Source organism: Symphalangus syndactylus, chromosome 19 (genome assembly GCF_028878055.3).
Source record: "Symphalangus syndactylus isolate Jambi chromosome 19, NHGRI_mSymSyn1-v2.1_pri, whole genome shotgun sequence".
Lineage (NCBI taxonomy): Eukaryota > Metazoa > Chordata > Mammalia > Primates > Hylobatidae > Symphalangus > Symphalangus syndactylus.
The window spans coordinates 12,749,457-12,763,677 of record NC_072434.2 but is presented as its reverse complement, the minus strand read 5'-3'; the positions used below and the strand labels follow the sequence as shown (position 1 = coordinate 12,763,677).

The window sequence follows — 14,221 nt, the reverse complement described above, 5'->3', positions numbered from 1 at the left end:
GGATGTAAACATTCAGTTAATAACATTCTGCCCCTGCCCCCTGAAAATTAATGTCCTCCTTACATGCAAAATACACTCATTCCATCCTAATAGCCCCAATAGTATTAACTTGTTCCAGTACCAACTCAAGTGTCTGAAATCCAAAGTCTTATTTAAATATCATCTAAGTCAGATAGATGTGTGTGATACTCAAGGTATGATTCGTCCTTACCCAAATTCCCCTTCAGCTGTGAGCCTGTGAAATCAAGCTCTGTGCACCCAAATACAATGGCGAGATGGGCATAGGATGGACACTCCAATTCCAAAAGGTAGAAGTCGGAGAGAAGAAAGGAGTAAAAGCTCCTGAGGAAGTCCAAAACCTTAAGGCTCAGGAATCATCATTTTTGGCTCATTACTCTGCCTTCCAGGCCCACTAGGGTGGAAGTTTCACCTTCTAGACACACTGGGGTGCCTTCTGGACACATGGTGGCAGGGAGGGAGTTGCGCCTCCTGTAGATCACCTAGGCCAGAATCTTTTTTTTTTGAGATGAAGTCTCGCTGTGTCGCCCAGGCTGGAGTGCAGTGGCGCAATCTTGGCTCACTGCAAGCTCCGCCTCCCAGGTTCACGCCATTCTCCTGCCTCAGCCTCTCCGAGTAGCTGGGACTACAGGCGCCCGCCACCACACCAGCTAATTTTTTCTATTTTTAGTAGAGACGGGGTTTCACCGTGGTCTCGATCTCCTGACCTCGTGATCCGCCCGCCTCGGCCTCCCAAAGTGCTGGGATTACAAGCGTGAGCCACAGCGCCTGGCCAGGGCCAGAATCTTGAGCTGGTGGCTCTACTGGTCTGGGGTCATCACAGCAGTGCTACTCTCATGGCTCTGCTGGGCCCTGCCTCTGTGCAGTTCTTTGTCTGGGCCCCATGGCTCTCTAGGCATTGTTAGAAATCAAGGCGGAGGCAGCCACACCCTCTCACAGTTTTGCTGGTTGCAGTGCCAACTACACTGCACTGGGGCCCACAGTAGCCACCCTTGGGGCAGCCAAGGAGTGTGGTGACAGGGAGTGGGGAGCAGAGCCCACAATGTGAGGCAGGACTGGGCAGTGACAGCCCCTCCTTTGCATCTGCAATTGCTCTGTCCCCCAGGCCTTTGCACTCTGGCCTGTGATGATGGTGGCAGCAGAGAGGGTCAAAATATTCACAATATTTAATATTACATTACTTTTTCTCTGACTGAAAAGAACCAATTTTAACTGTAAAATGTTAAACTAAAATCTCACCATCCAAAGATTACCACTGTTGACATTTGGTGTATATCTTTCCAGCCTTTCATTATTTGATGCACATTGAACAAAAATAGTTTTCATGACTGAATTCCCTTTGTGATCACTCTTCTATTGCCTTGGACAGGAGGTCCTGGCTTCTGTTTAAACAGCTGACTAACCTTATCAGGTGGTTGTTTGGCCACATTCTCGATGTTCTCTCCTGAACAGGCTTTCTCATTCTTGACAGTATGGAAAGGCTGAGAGTTTTCCAAATCTTTAAGTTCTGCTTCCCTTTTGATTAACAATTTTGTCTTTAACTCACTTTTCTCCTCTGCTGTTTTACTATAAACAGTCAAGAGGAGCCAAGTTGCACCTTCAACACTTTGGTTAGAAATGGCTTTAGCTAAATATCCAATTTCATTACTCACAAATTCTGCCTTCCACAAAACACTAGGATATGAGCACAATTCAGCCAAGTTCTTTGCTGGTTCATAACAGGATTGCTTTTCATTCAGTTTTCAATACCATGTTTCTCTTGTCTAAGAAATCATCAGATTGGCCTTTACCATGCATATTTCCACCAACATTCTGTTCACTGCTGCTCAGCTATTCTCTAAGAATATTGAGGCTTTCTCTACAGCTCTTCTCCTTTCCTTCTGAGCCCTCGCCAAAATTTCCCTTAAAGATCCATTTACAGCAATGTATACTTCTTAAAGCATGCACCTGCAAACTCTTCCAGCTTCTATCCATTACCCCTTCCACACTACTTGCATATTTTTGGATATTTGTTACAGCAGCACTCCCACTCTTGGTACTGATTTTCTGCCGTAGTCCATTTGAGCTGCTGTAACAAAATACTATAAACTGGTTGGCTTATAAGCAACATAAACGTATTGCTTACAGTTCTGGAGTCTGGGAATTCCATGATCAGTGAGCTGGCAGATTCAGTGTCTGGTGAGGGCCTGCTTCCTTGTTCATAGATTGGCACCTTCTCACTGTCTTCACGTGGTAGAAGGAACTAGCTAACTCTCTGAGGTTTCCTTGATGACAGCACTAATCCTAATCATGAAGGCTCTGCTCTCATGACCTAATCTCTTCTCAAAGACCCCACCTCCTAGTACCATCTCCTTGGGGGTTAGGATTTCAACATGTGAATTTCAGGGGGGCACAAACATGCAGACCTTAGCAGTGTGTTTGTAATTGTGTCTTTTGCTAGTGGTTATTAGGTCAAAATGAACTTGCTGGACCTAATGAGAGCTGGAAAAGGGTTGAGAATGAACCAAGAATAACTCAGTACATAGCTACCAAAAAAAAAAAAAATCTAAGAGTGAAGGGGGAAGGAAAGGAGAAATAAAAGTCTAGCATGAAACATGGAGAAGAATACTCACTGATAGAGGATGCTGGGCTTCCTGGCAGAAGTTCTGATGCCAGGCATTTGGAGAAGCAGGATGAAGAAACAGAGGTCTTGAGTACATTTTCCTCACTAACAGAGAGGGCCCAAATATTCGCAATATTGTAAGGTCACATTACTTTTTCTCTGATTTAAAAAAGAACCAATTTGGCTGGGCACGGTGGCTCACACCTGTAATCTCAGCGCTTTGGGAGGCTGAGGTGGGCGGATCACTGGAGGTCAGGAGTTTGAGACCAGACTGGCCAATGTGGAGAAACCCCGTCTCTACTACAAATACAAAAAATAGCCAGGGTGGTGGTACGTGCCTGTAATCCCAGCTACTTGGGAGGCTAAGGCACAGGAATCGCTTGAACCCAGGAGGCAGAGGTTGGGGTGAGCTGAGATTGTGCCACTGCACTCCAACCTAGGTGACAGACTGAAACTGTGTCTTAAAAAAATTTTTTTTTTAATTGTCAAAAATAACTAAACTCTCACCATCCAAAGATGACCACTTTTGACATTTGGTGTATATCTTTCCAGCCTTGGATTATTTTATGCACATTGAATAAAAATAGTTTTCATGACTATATAATATTGAGGTACACACATGCATTTAACCAACACCCTAGTGTTGGACATTTGGGTTATTTCCTTTTAACTTCTCATCTATTAACATAAATGTGAATGATCTGGCAGGTAGGTGTTTCTGCACTGAGGATTTAGTGATTGACTGGCTTGTAACAGATCTGCTGCCATAGACTTCGTAGGGTCTCTCAGAGCATGCATGCTTGAGGTAAGGATTCAAATGAAAACCATCCTCAGTTTATGCCCAGAAAGGGGTCTGCCTGGAGTCACTAGTGCATCTGTAATTGCAGTTAGGTGTGATCAATACAAGTCTGCAAATACCCAAGGATACCCAATCTTCCTTCTTGGAGAACTCAAGTTCTGCTTCCTGTCAACACTAACCAGATGAATTATCCAAAGCAGTTACTGTTGTTTCTTAACAATGCAGATTGGTATGGCTGCATAAAATATCTTCCTGAAGTGAACTGAGGGAAACAAAAGGCAAAAGGGAAAATCCTGTTAGTTTTACCAATTTTTTCCTTTTTTTTTTTTTGAGATAGAGTCTCTCTTTGTCACCCAGGGTGGAGTGCAGTGGTACAGTCTTGGCTCATTGCAATTTCTGCCTCCCGGGTTAAAATGATTCTCCTGCCTCAGCCTCCTGAGTAGCTGGGATAACAGGTGTGTGCCACCACATTCAGCTAATTTTTGTATTTTTAATAGAGACAGGGTTTCACCATGTCGGCCAGGCTGGTCTCGAACTCCTGACCTCAGGTAATCCACCTGCCTCCGCCTCCCAAAGTACTGGGATTATAGATGTGAGCCACTGTACCCAGCCTAATTTACATTTTAAAAGTTAAACCAACAAGCTTTCCTGGGCATAGTTAACCAAGCAGATGGCAAAAGGGAGAAAGCTGTTTGTGTAGATGATTGTAATGCCAATGAGCCGACCAAAATTTCTTAGCCTGGCTTCTTGTTGTGGGAGGACAGTTTGAGAGACTGGAAGAATGTATGTTAGAAAATGGAATAAAAATAAATCCCCTGCTGTGTAGCTCTCTCTTCCCCGCTGGGGGCAGTGCCTGCCACTCTCCTGGCTGCAGCACCCTGATGATGGAGGAGAGGGAAGCTAAGGAGGTACCTCACAGAATGGGCCTTTATGTCATGAGCCCTGATAGTCAAATGCTAAATCAAGCTCATTTCCTCTACCGGCTAATGTGTGCAGATGCAGCTTGACATTTAGCGTTAGTCTGTCCTCTGCATTTCAAGGGAGCTTTCAGTTTAATAAAATCTTGTCATTGTGAGATCCAGAAAACTTACTGCTCTCTCTCGTTTTTCTGTATTTGTTTAGTGGTATAAGGCTGAATGAAATTGAATTCACTTCAAATTTTCCAGCATGTTTACGAATTCTAGAATCTATGTGTTTTAAGTTATTGTGCATCTCTAAACAACAGGCAGTGAGGTGAGACCACAGAACTGGGCTTTAAAAATTTTCGTCTGTGTTATCCACTGTATTGAGTATGCCCTCAGTAGCTTCTATCTGTATCTATGAATAATCAAAACATCCCTCTCTTGCCTTTGGTGTTTGGTTCTGAGCTGTCTCCTAATGCTGCCCTGTAGCTGGTTGTCTGGGATGCCACATGGGAAGGATGGGAAGACACACATGGAGGCGGTTAATGATAGATATTAACTACCAAGTATCCAGTGCTTCTTGTATGCCTGTTGCTGTACTTAGTACTTCACATACTTCATCATATTTAATCATCACAACAATGTTTTTTACTTTAGGAGGAAACCCAGACTCTGAAAGGTTAAGTAACTTGCTCAGGGTCACACAGCTGTGTAGTTTGTGGTAGAATTTGATCTTGATCCTCTGACTCTAAAGTCCATTTTTTAAAGAAGAAAATTCCGTTTACAACAGCATCAAAAAGAACAAAATATTTAGGACTAACTTTAATCAAAGAAGTACATGACTTGTACACTGAACACTATACACATTGCTGAAAGAAATTTAAAGAAGACCTGATAAATGGAAAAACAGCCTGAGTTTATGGAGTGAAACTCAATATTGTTTTGGTGGCAAAACTACCCAAAGTGACTTATTTTAGTTTAGTTTAGTTTTGTTTTTTAGACAGTCTTGCTGTGTCGCCCAGGCTAGAATGCAGTGGCGTGATCTTGGCTCACTGCAACCTCCGCCTCCCAGGTTCAAGCCATTCTCCTGCCTCAGCCTCTTGAGTAGCTGGGATTACAGGCATGTGCCACACCATGCCCAGCTAATTTTTGTAGTTTTAGTAGAGATGGGGTTTCACCATATTGGCCAGGCTGGTCTCAAACTCCTGACCTCAGGTGATCCGCCCACCTGGGCCTCCCAAAGTCCTGGGATTATAGGTGTGAGCCACCATGCCCCACCTTATTTTACGTTTTCTAAAGTCTGTATTCTTAACTATTATGCTCTGCTGCCTACTAAGCAAGAGACTGTTCCGCATACTGTCTGCTATGTTTCAAAAAACAACTCAGAAAATGACATGCCCACACATCATTCTCCCTTGCTCTCAGCCCATCTTTTTCTCTTTCTCTTCTACCAGTCCTGTGTCTCCTGTGACTGGGACCTGCTTTTGCCAGCCTCAGACATGCGTAGGTGATGGAGGAATTCAGGCAGGGTGGCACCTGTAGCCCAAAGAAACTCCAAATTCCCAGTAGGGAAAATACACCGAGTGCTGCCCTCCCTGCTTGGGTTTTTCCAGGGCTGATGCTGGAGTGGAGGGATCAGTGCAGAACGTGTCTTTGGTTCTTGGCACTAGGCTAGCTTGTTGACCCCCATCCCCCTTTCTTATTTTGAGACAGTGTTCAAGCTGAAATATGATTCTTCCACCCAAGAACATTGAGTGTTCCCAAGACAAACCAAACCAACCGTCTGTCAGCTGGCATAGCAATAATATTTGTGGGAAGTTTATGAAAAAATCTTATCTAGGGGACTGTTTTAGAAATCAAGGCACCATCTAATGACCTCTTTTTGTTTCCACTTTAGATGCAGCAGCAGCAGCATGACTCCCTGAAGGCCAGCCTGTGTGTCCTGGCCCTGGGGCTGGGCCGCCTTCTTTGCTGGTGGTGGCTGGCCGAGCTGATGGCTCACCTGATGTACGTGCACGCCATCTACAGCAGCATCCCCCTCCTGGAGACTGTCTCTTGTTGGACCTTAGGTAATTGTGGGAATCACCAACAGTGGGATGAGCCCCAATAGTCCAACAGTTAGCATCAGAGTGTAGCTGGAGTGGGGGTGAGCAGGGGTGCAGGTGCCTAGAGCAAACCCTCTTTATTATTATTTTTTAACCTACTCCTCTTGTGGCCAAGATTATGCATGTGAGAAGTGGTTGACGTAGTTGATGGAAGTGAGGGCTGTGCTTGTCGTCTAGGAACCAAGAATGGTGGCATTCTCCTCTGTAAGGGGATCCTACTGTGAGCTTAGCTGGGTCCACATCTTCACAGTGTGGCCAACACTGTGTTTAGCAGTAGAAGGCAGGAGTTGCTGGGGGCAGCTTTGAGTTCATTCTAAGAAGGAATGCTGCTCCAAGATTGAGTTGTTCCACAGTCTTCCTTGTTCTTTGTGCATAAGATATTAAAGAATATGAGGCTGGATGTGGTGGCTCATGTCTGTAATCCAGGCACTTTGGGAAGCTGAAGCAGGCAGATCACTTGAGGTCAGGAGTTTGAGACCAGCCTGGCCAAGATGGTGAAATCATGTCTCTACTAAAAATACAAAAATTAGCTGGGTGTGGTGAGAGACACCTGTAATCCCAGCTACTCGAGAGGCTGAGGCAGGAGAATCACTTGAATCTGGGAGGCAGAGTTTGCAGTAAGCCAAGATCATGCCACCACACTCCAGTCTGGGTGACAAAGCGTGACTCTGTCTCAAAAAAAGAATGAGTTTCAGGATCACACAGCCGTAGGTTTGAGTTTCAGCTTCACCAATGACTGGTGGGTAACCTTGGCAGTTTACTTAACCTCTGAGCTCCAGCACCCTCATCTGTAAAATAGAGAGACTTAGCTTTGTGGAATAATAGGAGGATATTAGGCAGTGCTGCACATTGAGGGTGTACCTCATACAGTGTCTGGGGGATAGAATAAGTGGCGTGTGTATATTTCCCTCTGTAGATCCCCTTTTCTTATCGACCCTTTCCTGTGTGTCTGCCAGGGAGGTGGCATGGAAGTCTTACTTCCTCAGCAGGGCTAGTCTCCAGTATAGGGTTTGTCTGTGGAGAAACCACTGTTCTTTATTCCTCTGGCCAAAACAGTAGAGCCCACGCCCTTTTCTGAATAAAATCTCTTCACTTCCTTGTTCTCTGTCCTTTTGAGGACTCCCGCAGTGGCTGACTTCTGCCTGTGCTCTGACCTCCAGCTCTGTACTCCAGCAAGAGTACAAGCCCGACTCCCTCCTTATCTGTTTAACATTTCATAGATCTCCTTAAACAAATCTTGATTGTTCTTGGTGTCACACGTACTTAATCAGAATGTTTCCAAGGAAGAAACCTTTAAGATTGAAAAAATGCTAAGCTAGTTTAATGATAGTCTCTTTCTTCCAAACAAAATTTTTTATAGTTTGGGGTTGCTAATATTGTAAGGTTTTAATGATACAATTAGACAAGCAGAATATGATTAAATGATAGCTTATACTAAGTCAGATCCCAGTTGTAAGTGATATAAACTAAGGGACTGTTTCAGCTTGAGGGTTTTTAAACTAAAAGCAATGGAAGACACAACTCAAAATGGGGCTTAAACAATAAGGAAGTTACTCCGTATAACAATGATACTTAAGATCAGCACTAGGGGTAGTAAATTATGTGACTCTGATGTCACCAACACACCTTTTGTATGTCTACCATTCAGCTTAAGAACTAACCAGAATCGTAGAAGCCCTTAGTTTGTACTGCTAATCCCATCAGCCTCTATTACCCTCTCTGAAAAGATAACCTGAATATTGTATTTATCCTTTTCTTCTTTTTCGTTGTACTTTTACCACAGTTAAATCCTTAAAATTGCATATATTAACACCTCTTCGTAGGCATAGATTCATACTTGGTATGTATGTTCTGTGACTTGGTTTTCTTGTTTAACATTATGTTTTTGAGAAGCATTCACGTTAATACATGTAACTAGGTACCACTTATTTTCACCACTGTATAGCATTCCAGTGTATCCATATACAAGAAGTTATTTGTCTATTCTACATATATGAGGACATTTGAGTTTTTTACAGGGTTTTGCTATTCCATATGATGCCATTTCTGTGTCTCTTGGAGCTCATGTTTAAGGGTTTCCCTGTAGGGCCGTAACTTTCAAACTCTTTGGCACATTACCCACAGTAAGAAATACATTTTGCGTTACAGGTGTGTGCATGAGTGTATGCATGTCTGTGTGTGTGTGTAAACTCTCACAAAGCCATACTTTATCTTGAACCACCTGCAATGAATACTGACTGATATTTTCGGTTCCATATTATTCTGTTTTAAAATATTGGTTCGAAATCTCTGAATTGGGTGAGTCACTATCCAGAGTTTGTCAAACATTGCTCAAATATATATGTATTTTGAAATAAGTGTTGTGGATAGTATATTTGTTCAGATTTATAAGAATTATTTTTTAATTTGGCTAAACCAATTTATGCTCTTCTTGGCAGTGTGTTTCCATTGTCTGAAATTCTCACCAACACTTGATACTACTCAAAGCAATTTATAGATTTAATACAATCCCTATCAAAATACCAGTGACATTCTTCACAGAAATAGAAAAAAGAAAACCTAAAATTTGTGTGGAACCACAAAAGATCCTGAATAGCCAAAGCAATCTGAGCAAAAAGAACAAAGCTAGAGTCAGAACACTGCCAGACCTCAAAATATACTACAAAGCTATAGTAACCAAAACATCATGGTACTGGCATAAAAACAGGCACATAGATCAATATAAAAGAATAGAGAACCCAGAAATTAATTCACATATCCTTTAATTTTGACAATCTGGTGGGTGTGAATTTTATCTCATAGTTTTAATTTGCCTTTCCTTGGTTACTAATAAATTTGAGCATCTTTTCATAGGCTTAAAGGACTTTGGTATATCATTTCTTAATTATTTTTGAGACAGTCCCACTCTGTCACCCAGGCTGAAGTACAGTGGGGCGATCTCAACTCACTGCAACCTCCACTTCCTGAGTTGAAGCAATTCTATGCCTCAGCCTCCCAAGTAGCTGGGATTACAGGCATGCACCACCATGCCCAGCTAATTTTTGTATTTTTAGTAGAGACAGGGTTTCACTGTGTTGGCCAGGCTGGTCTCCAACTCCTGACCTCAAGTGATCCACCCACCTTGGCCTCCCAAATTGCTGGGATTACAGGTATGAGCCACTGTGCCTGGCCTGGTATATAATTTCTAATGAAATAACTGTTAACTTTTGCCTATTTTTCTAATGGGATTTCTATCTTTTTCTTATGGATTCATAAAATTTATATTATTTAAAAAAGTCATGTGTAGTTGCAAATATTGACATCTTTTGGTTTGTGGTTTGACTTCTAATGTTTTTATGTTGTTTTTTGACAACATAAAAGGCTTTATTTTAATGTAGTTGCGTTTAGTCATTTTTATTTATCATTTTTACTTTTTTGGGTCTTTCAAAAATAATTATCTCCTACTCCAAGATGATAAAAATATTCTCCATTTTCTTCTAAAGCTTTTAAAGTTAAAAAAAATCTTTGGTTATTGTGTACATTTGCATCATATACTGATAAAATATAAACCATCCAAAATAATTTTTTAAATTGACAAATAATAATTGTACATACTATGGGGTACATAGTGATGTTTTGATACATACAATGTGTGGTGATCAGATCAGGGTAATTAGCATATCCATCATCACAAATAGTTATCATTTCTTTGTGTTGGGAACATTCAGTATTTTCCTTCTAGCTATTTGAAACTATGTGATATATTATTAACTCTAGTCATCCTACAGTGCTATAGAACATGAGAACTTATTCCTTCTACCTACTGTAATTTTGTATCTCTTAACAAATCTCTCCCTATCCCTCCGTTTCCAGCTTCTAGTATTTTCTCTTCTGGTTTTTCACTTCTGTATGAACATTTATTAGCTTCCACCTATGAGTGAGAACATGTGGTGTTAACTCTCTGTTTCTAGCTTATTTCTGTTAACAGAATGTCCCCCAGTTCCATCTTCGTTGCCTCAAACGACGAAATTTCATTCTTTTTTATGGTGGCATGGTATTCCATGGTGTAAAAATACCACATTTTCTTTTTTTTTTTTGAGACAGAGTCTCGCTCCATCGCCCAGGCTGGAGTGCAGTGGCATGACCTCAGCTTACTGCAACCTCCACCTCTTGGTTTCAAGTGATTCTCTTGCTTCAGTCTCCTGAGTAGCTGGGATTACAGGTGCCCGCCACCCCACCTAGTTAATTTTTATATTTTTAGTAGAGACGGGGTTTCACCATGTTGGCCAGGCTGGTCTCGAACTCCTGACCTAAAGTGATCTGCTTGCCTCGGCCTCCCAAAGTGCTGGGATTACAGGCACAAGCCACCGCGCCCGGCTTTAAATACCACATTTTCTTTATCCATTTATCTGTTGTTGGACACCTAGGTTGATTACATATCTTGGCTGTTGTGAATAGTGCTACAGTAAACATGGGGTATAGATGTCTCTTGAATACAGCGATCTCCTTTTTGTTGGATAAATTCACAGTAGTGGGATTGCTGGATCATATGGTAGTTCCATTTGTAGTTTTTTGAAGGACTTCCATACTGTTCCCCATAGTGGCTATACTAGTTTGCATTCCCACCAACAATGTGTAAGAATTCACTTTTCTCTGCATCCTCATCACCATTTGTTTTTTTTTTTTTTGGCCATTTTCATAATAGTCATCCTAACTCTGGGGTGAGATGATATCTCATTGTGGTTCTGATTTGCATTTCCCTGATGATTAGTGATATTGAGCTTTTCACATATTTGTTGACCATTTCTTTTGAGAAAATATCTGTTCAGATCATTAGCCCATTTTAAAATCAGATTGTTTTGTTTGCTGTTAAGATGTCTGAGTTCCTTGTATATTCTGGATATTAATCCCCTGTTGGATAAGTAGTTTGCAAATATTTTCTCCTATTCTGTAAGTTGTCTTTTCACTCTGTTGTTTCCTTTGCTTTGCAGAAGCTTTTTAGTTTGATATATCCCATTTGTTTGTTTTTGTTTTTGTTGCCTGTGCTTTAGAAGTCTTATTTATAAAATCTTTCCCTGATCAGTGTCCTGATGGATTCTCCCAATGCTTTCTTCTAGTATTTTTATTGCTTCAGGCATACACGTAGGTCTTTGATCCCTTTTGAGGGTGAGAGGTGGGGGTCTGGTTCCATTCTTCTGCATATGGGTATCCAGTTTTCTCAGTACCATTTGTTGAACAAACTGTCCTTTCCTTAATGAGTGTTTTTGGCATCTTTGTCAAAAATCAATTGGCTGTAGATATGTGGATTAATTCTGGGTTCTCTATTCTTTTGTATTGATCTACATGCCTGTTTCTATGCAAGTACCATGCTGTTTTGGTTACTACAGTTTTGTAGTATGTTTTGAGGTCTGGCAGTGTTCTGACTCCAGCTTTGTTCTTTTTGCTCAGAATTGCTTTGGCTAGTCAGGATCTTTTGCGGTTCCACACAAATTTTAGGTTTTTGTTTTTTTTTTTTCTATTTCTGTGAAGAATGTTACTGGTATTTTGATAGGAATTGTATCAAATCTATAAATTGCATTGAGTAGTATTGTCATTTTAACAATATTCTTTCAATCCATGAGCATGGGATGTTTTTCCATTTGTTTGTATCCTCTTCAATGTTCGTATTTCTTTCGTCAGCATTTTGCAGTTTTCCTTGTGAAGGTCTTCACCTCCTTAGTTAAATTTACTCCTAGTTATTTTACCTTTTTGTAGCTATTGGAAATGGGATTGCCTTCTTGATTTCTTTAGTTCACTGTTTGTGTATACTGATCTTTGTATAATTGTACCCTGCACCTTTACTGAATTTGTTTATCAATTCAAATAGTTTTTTTGGTAGAGTCTTTAGGTTTTTCTTTTTCTTTTTTTTTAACTCTTTAAGTTCAGGGGTATGTGTGCAGGTTTATTACATAGGTAAATTTGTGCCATGGGTTTTTTTTTTGTACAGATTATTTCATCACCCAGCTATTAAGCCGAGTACTCATTAGTTATTTTTCCTGATCTTCTCCCTCCTCCCACCCTCCACCCCATGATAGGCCCCAGTGCATGTTGTTCCCTTCTATGCCTCCAGCTCCAACCATGTCCCTGCAAAGGACATTATATTGTTCTTTTTTACAGCTGCTTAGTGTTCCATGGTGTATATGTACCACATTTTCTTTATCCAGGCTATCATTGATGGGCATTTAGGTTGATTCCATGTTTTTGCTATTGTGAATAGTGTTGCAATGAACATACACGAGTGTGTCTTTGTAATAGCACTATTTATATTCCTCTCAGTATATACTCAGTAATGGGATTGCTGGGTCAAATGGTATTTCTGTCTTTAGGTCTTTCAGGAATTGCCACACTGTCTTCTATAATGGTTGACCTAATTTACACTCTTACCAACAGTGTATAAGTGTCCCTTTTTCTCCACAACCTAGCCAGCATCTGTTATTTTTGGACTTTTTAATAACAGCCATTCTGACAGGTATGAGATGGGATCTCATTGTGGTTTTGATTTGCATTTCTCTAATGATCAGTGATGCTGAGCTTTTTTTTCGCATGATTTTTGGCCACATGTATGTCTTCTTTTGAAAAGTCTGTTTATGTCCTTTGCCCATTACTTAATGAGATTGTTTATTTTTTCTTGTAAATTTGTTTAAGTTCTTTGAGATGCTAGACATTAGACCTTTGCCAAATGCATAGTTTGCAAAAGTTTTCTCCCATTTTGTAGGTTGTCTGTTTACTCTGTTGATAGTTTGTTTTGCTGTGCAGAAGCTCTTTAATTAGATCCCATTTGTCAATTTTGCTTTTGTTGCAATTGCTTTTGGCCTCTTCGTCATGAAGTCTTTGCCCTGCCTGTGTCCCAAATGGTATTGCCTAGATTGTCTTCCAGGGTTTTTATAGTTTTGGGTTTTACATTTATGTCTTTAATTGATCTTGGGTTAATTTTTGTATGTGCTATAAAGAAGGGGTCCAGTTTTAGTCTTCTGCATATGGCTAGCCAGGTACCCAGCACCATTTATTGAATAGGGAATTATTTCCCCATTGCTTGTTTTTGCCAGATGTGTTGAAGTTCATATAGTTGTACGTGTGTGGCCTTATTTCTGGGTTCTCTATTCTGTTTCATCAGTCTGTGTGTCGGTTTCTGTATCAGTATCATGCTGTTTTGGTTAATATAGCCCTTTAGTGTTGTTTGAAGTTGGGTAGGGTGATGCCTCCAGCTTTGTTCTTTTTGCTTAGGATTGCCTTGGATATATGGGCTCTTCTTTGGTTCCATATGAATTTTAAAATAGTTTTTTCTAGTTCTGTGAGAAGAATGTCAATGGTAGTTTAATAGGAATAGCACTGAATCTATAAATTGCTTTGAGCAGTATGGCCATTTTCACAATATTGATTCTTCCCATCCATGAGCATGGAATGTTCTTCCATTTGTTTTGTATCATCTCTGGTTTCTTTGAGCAGTGGGTTGTAGTTATCCTTGTAGCTATCTTTCACTTCTCTAGTTAGCTGCATTGCTAGGTATTTTATTCTTTTTGTGGCAGTTGTGAATGGTAGTTTGTTGCTGATTTGGCTCTCAGCTTGACTGTTGTTGGTATATAGGTATGCTAATGATTTTTGCACATTGATTTTGTATCCTGAGACTTTGCTGAAGTTGCTTATCAGCTTATGAAGCTTTCGGGCTGAGACGATGGCATTCTCTCAACATGGATCATGTCACCTACAAACAGGGGTAGTTTTACTTCTTCTCTTCCCATTTGGATACACTTTATTTCTTTCTCTTGCTTAATTGCCC

The 14,221-nt window shown here is 40.8% G+C and overlaps 1 protein-coding gene across 11 annotated transcripts in view; it reads left to right on the top strand.

The window, feature by feature from the left end:
• HHAT (hedgehog acyltransferase) overlaps positions 1-14,221 on the top strand; it is a 357,788-nt gene that overhangs the window by 84,242 nt on the left and 259,325 nt on the right. For all 11 annotated transcript variants that reach the window (XM_063613153.1, XM_063613154.1, XM_063613148.1 and 8 more), the window contains one exon: positions 6,219-6,390. In XM_063613153.1, coding sequence (XP_063469223.1) covers positions 6,219-6,390 — 172 coding nt within the window. The remainder of the gene's footprint in view (positions 1-6,218; positions 6,391-14,221) is intronic.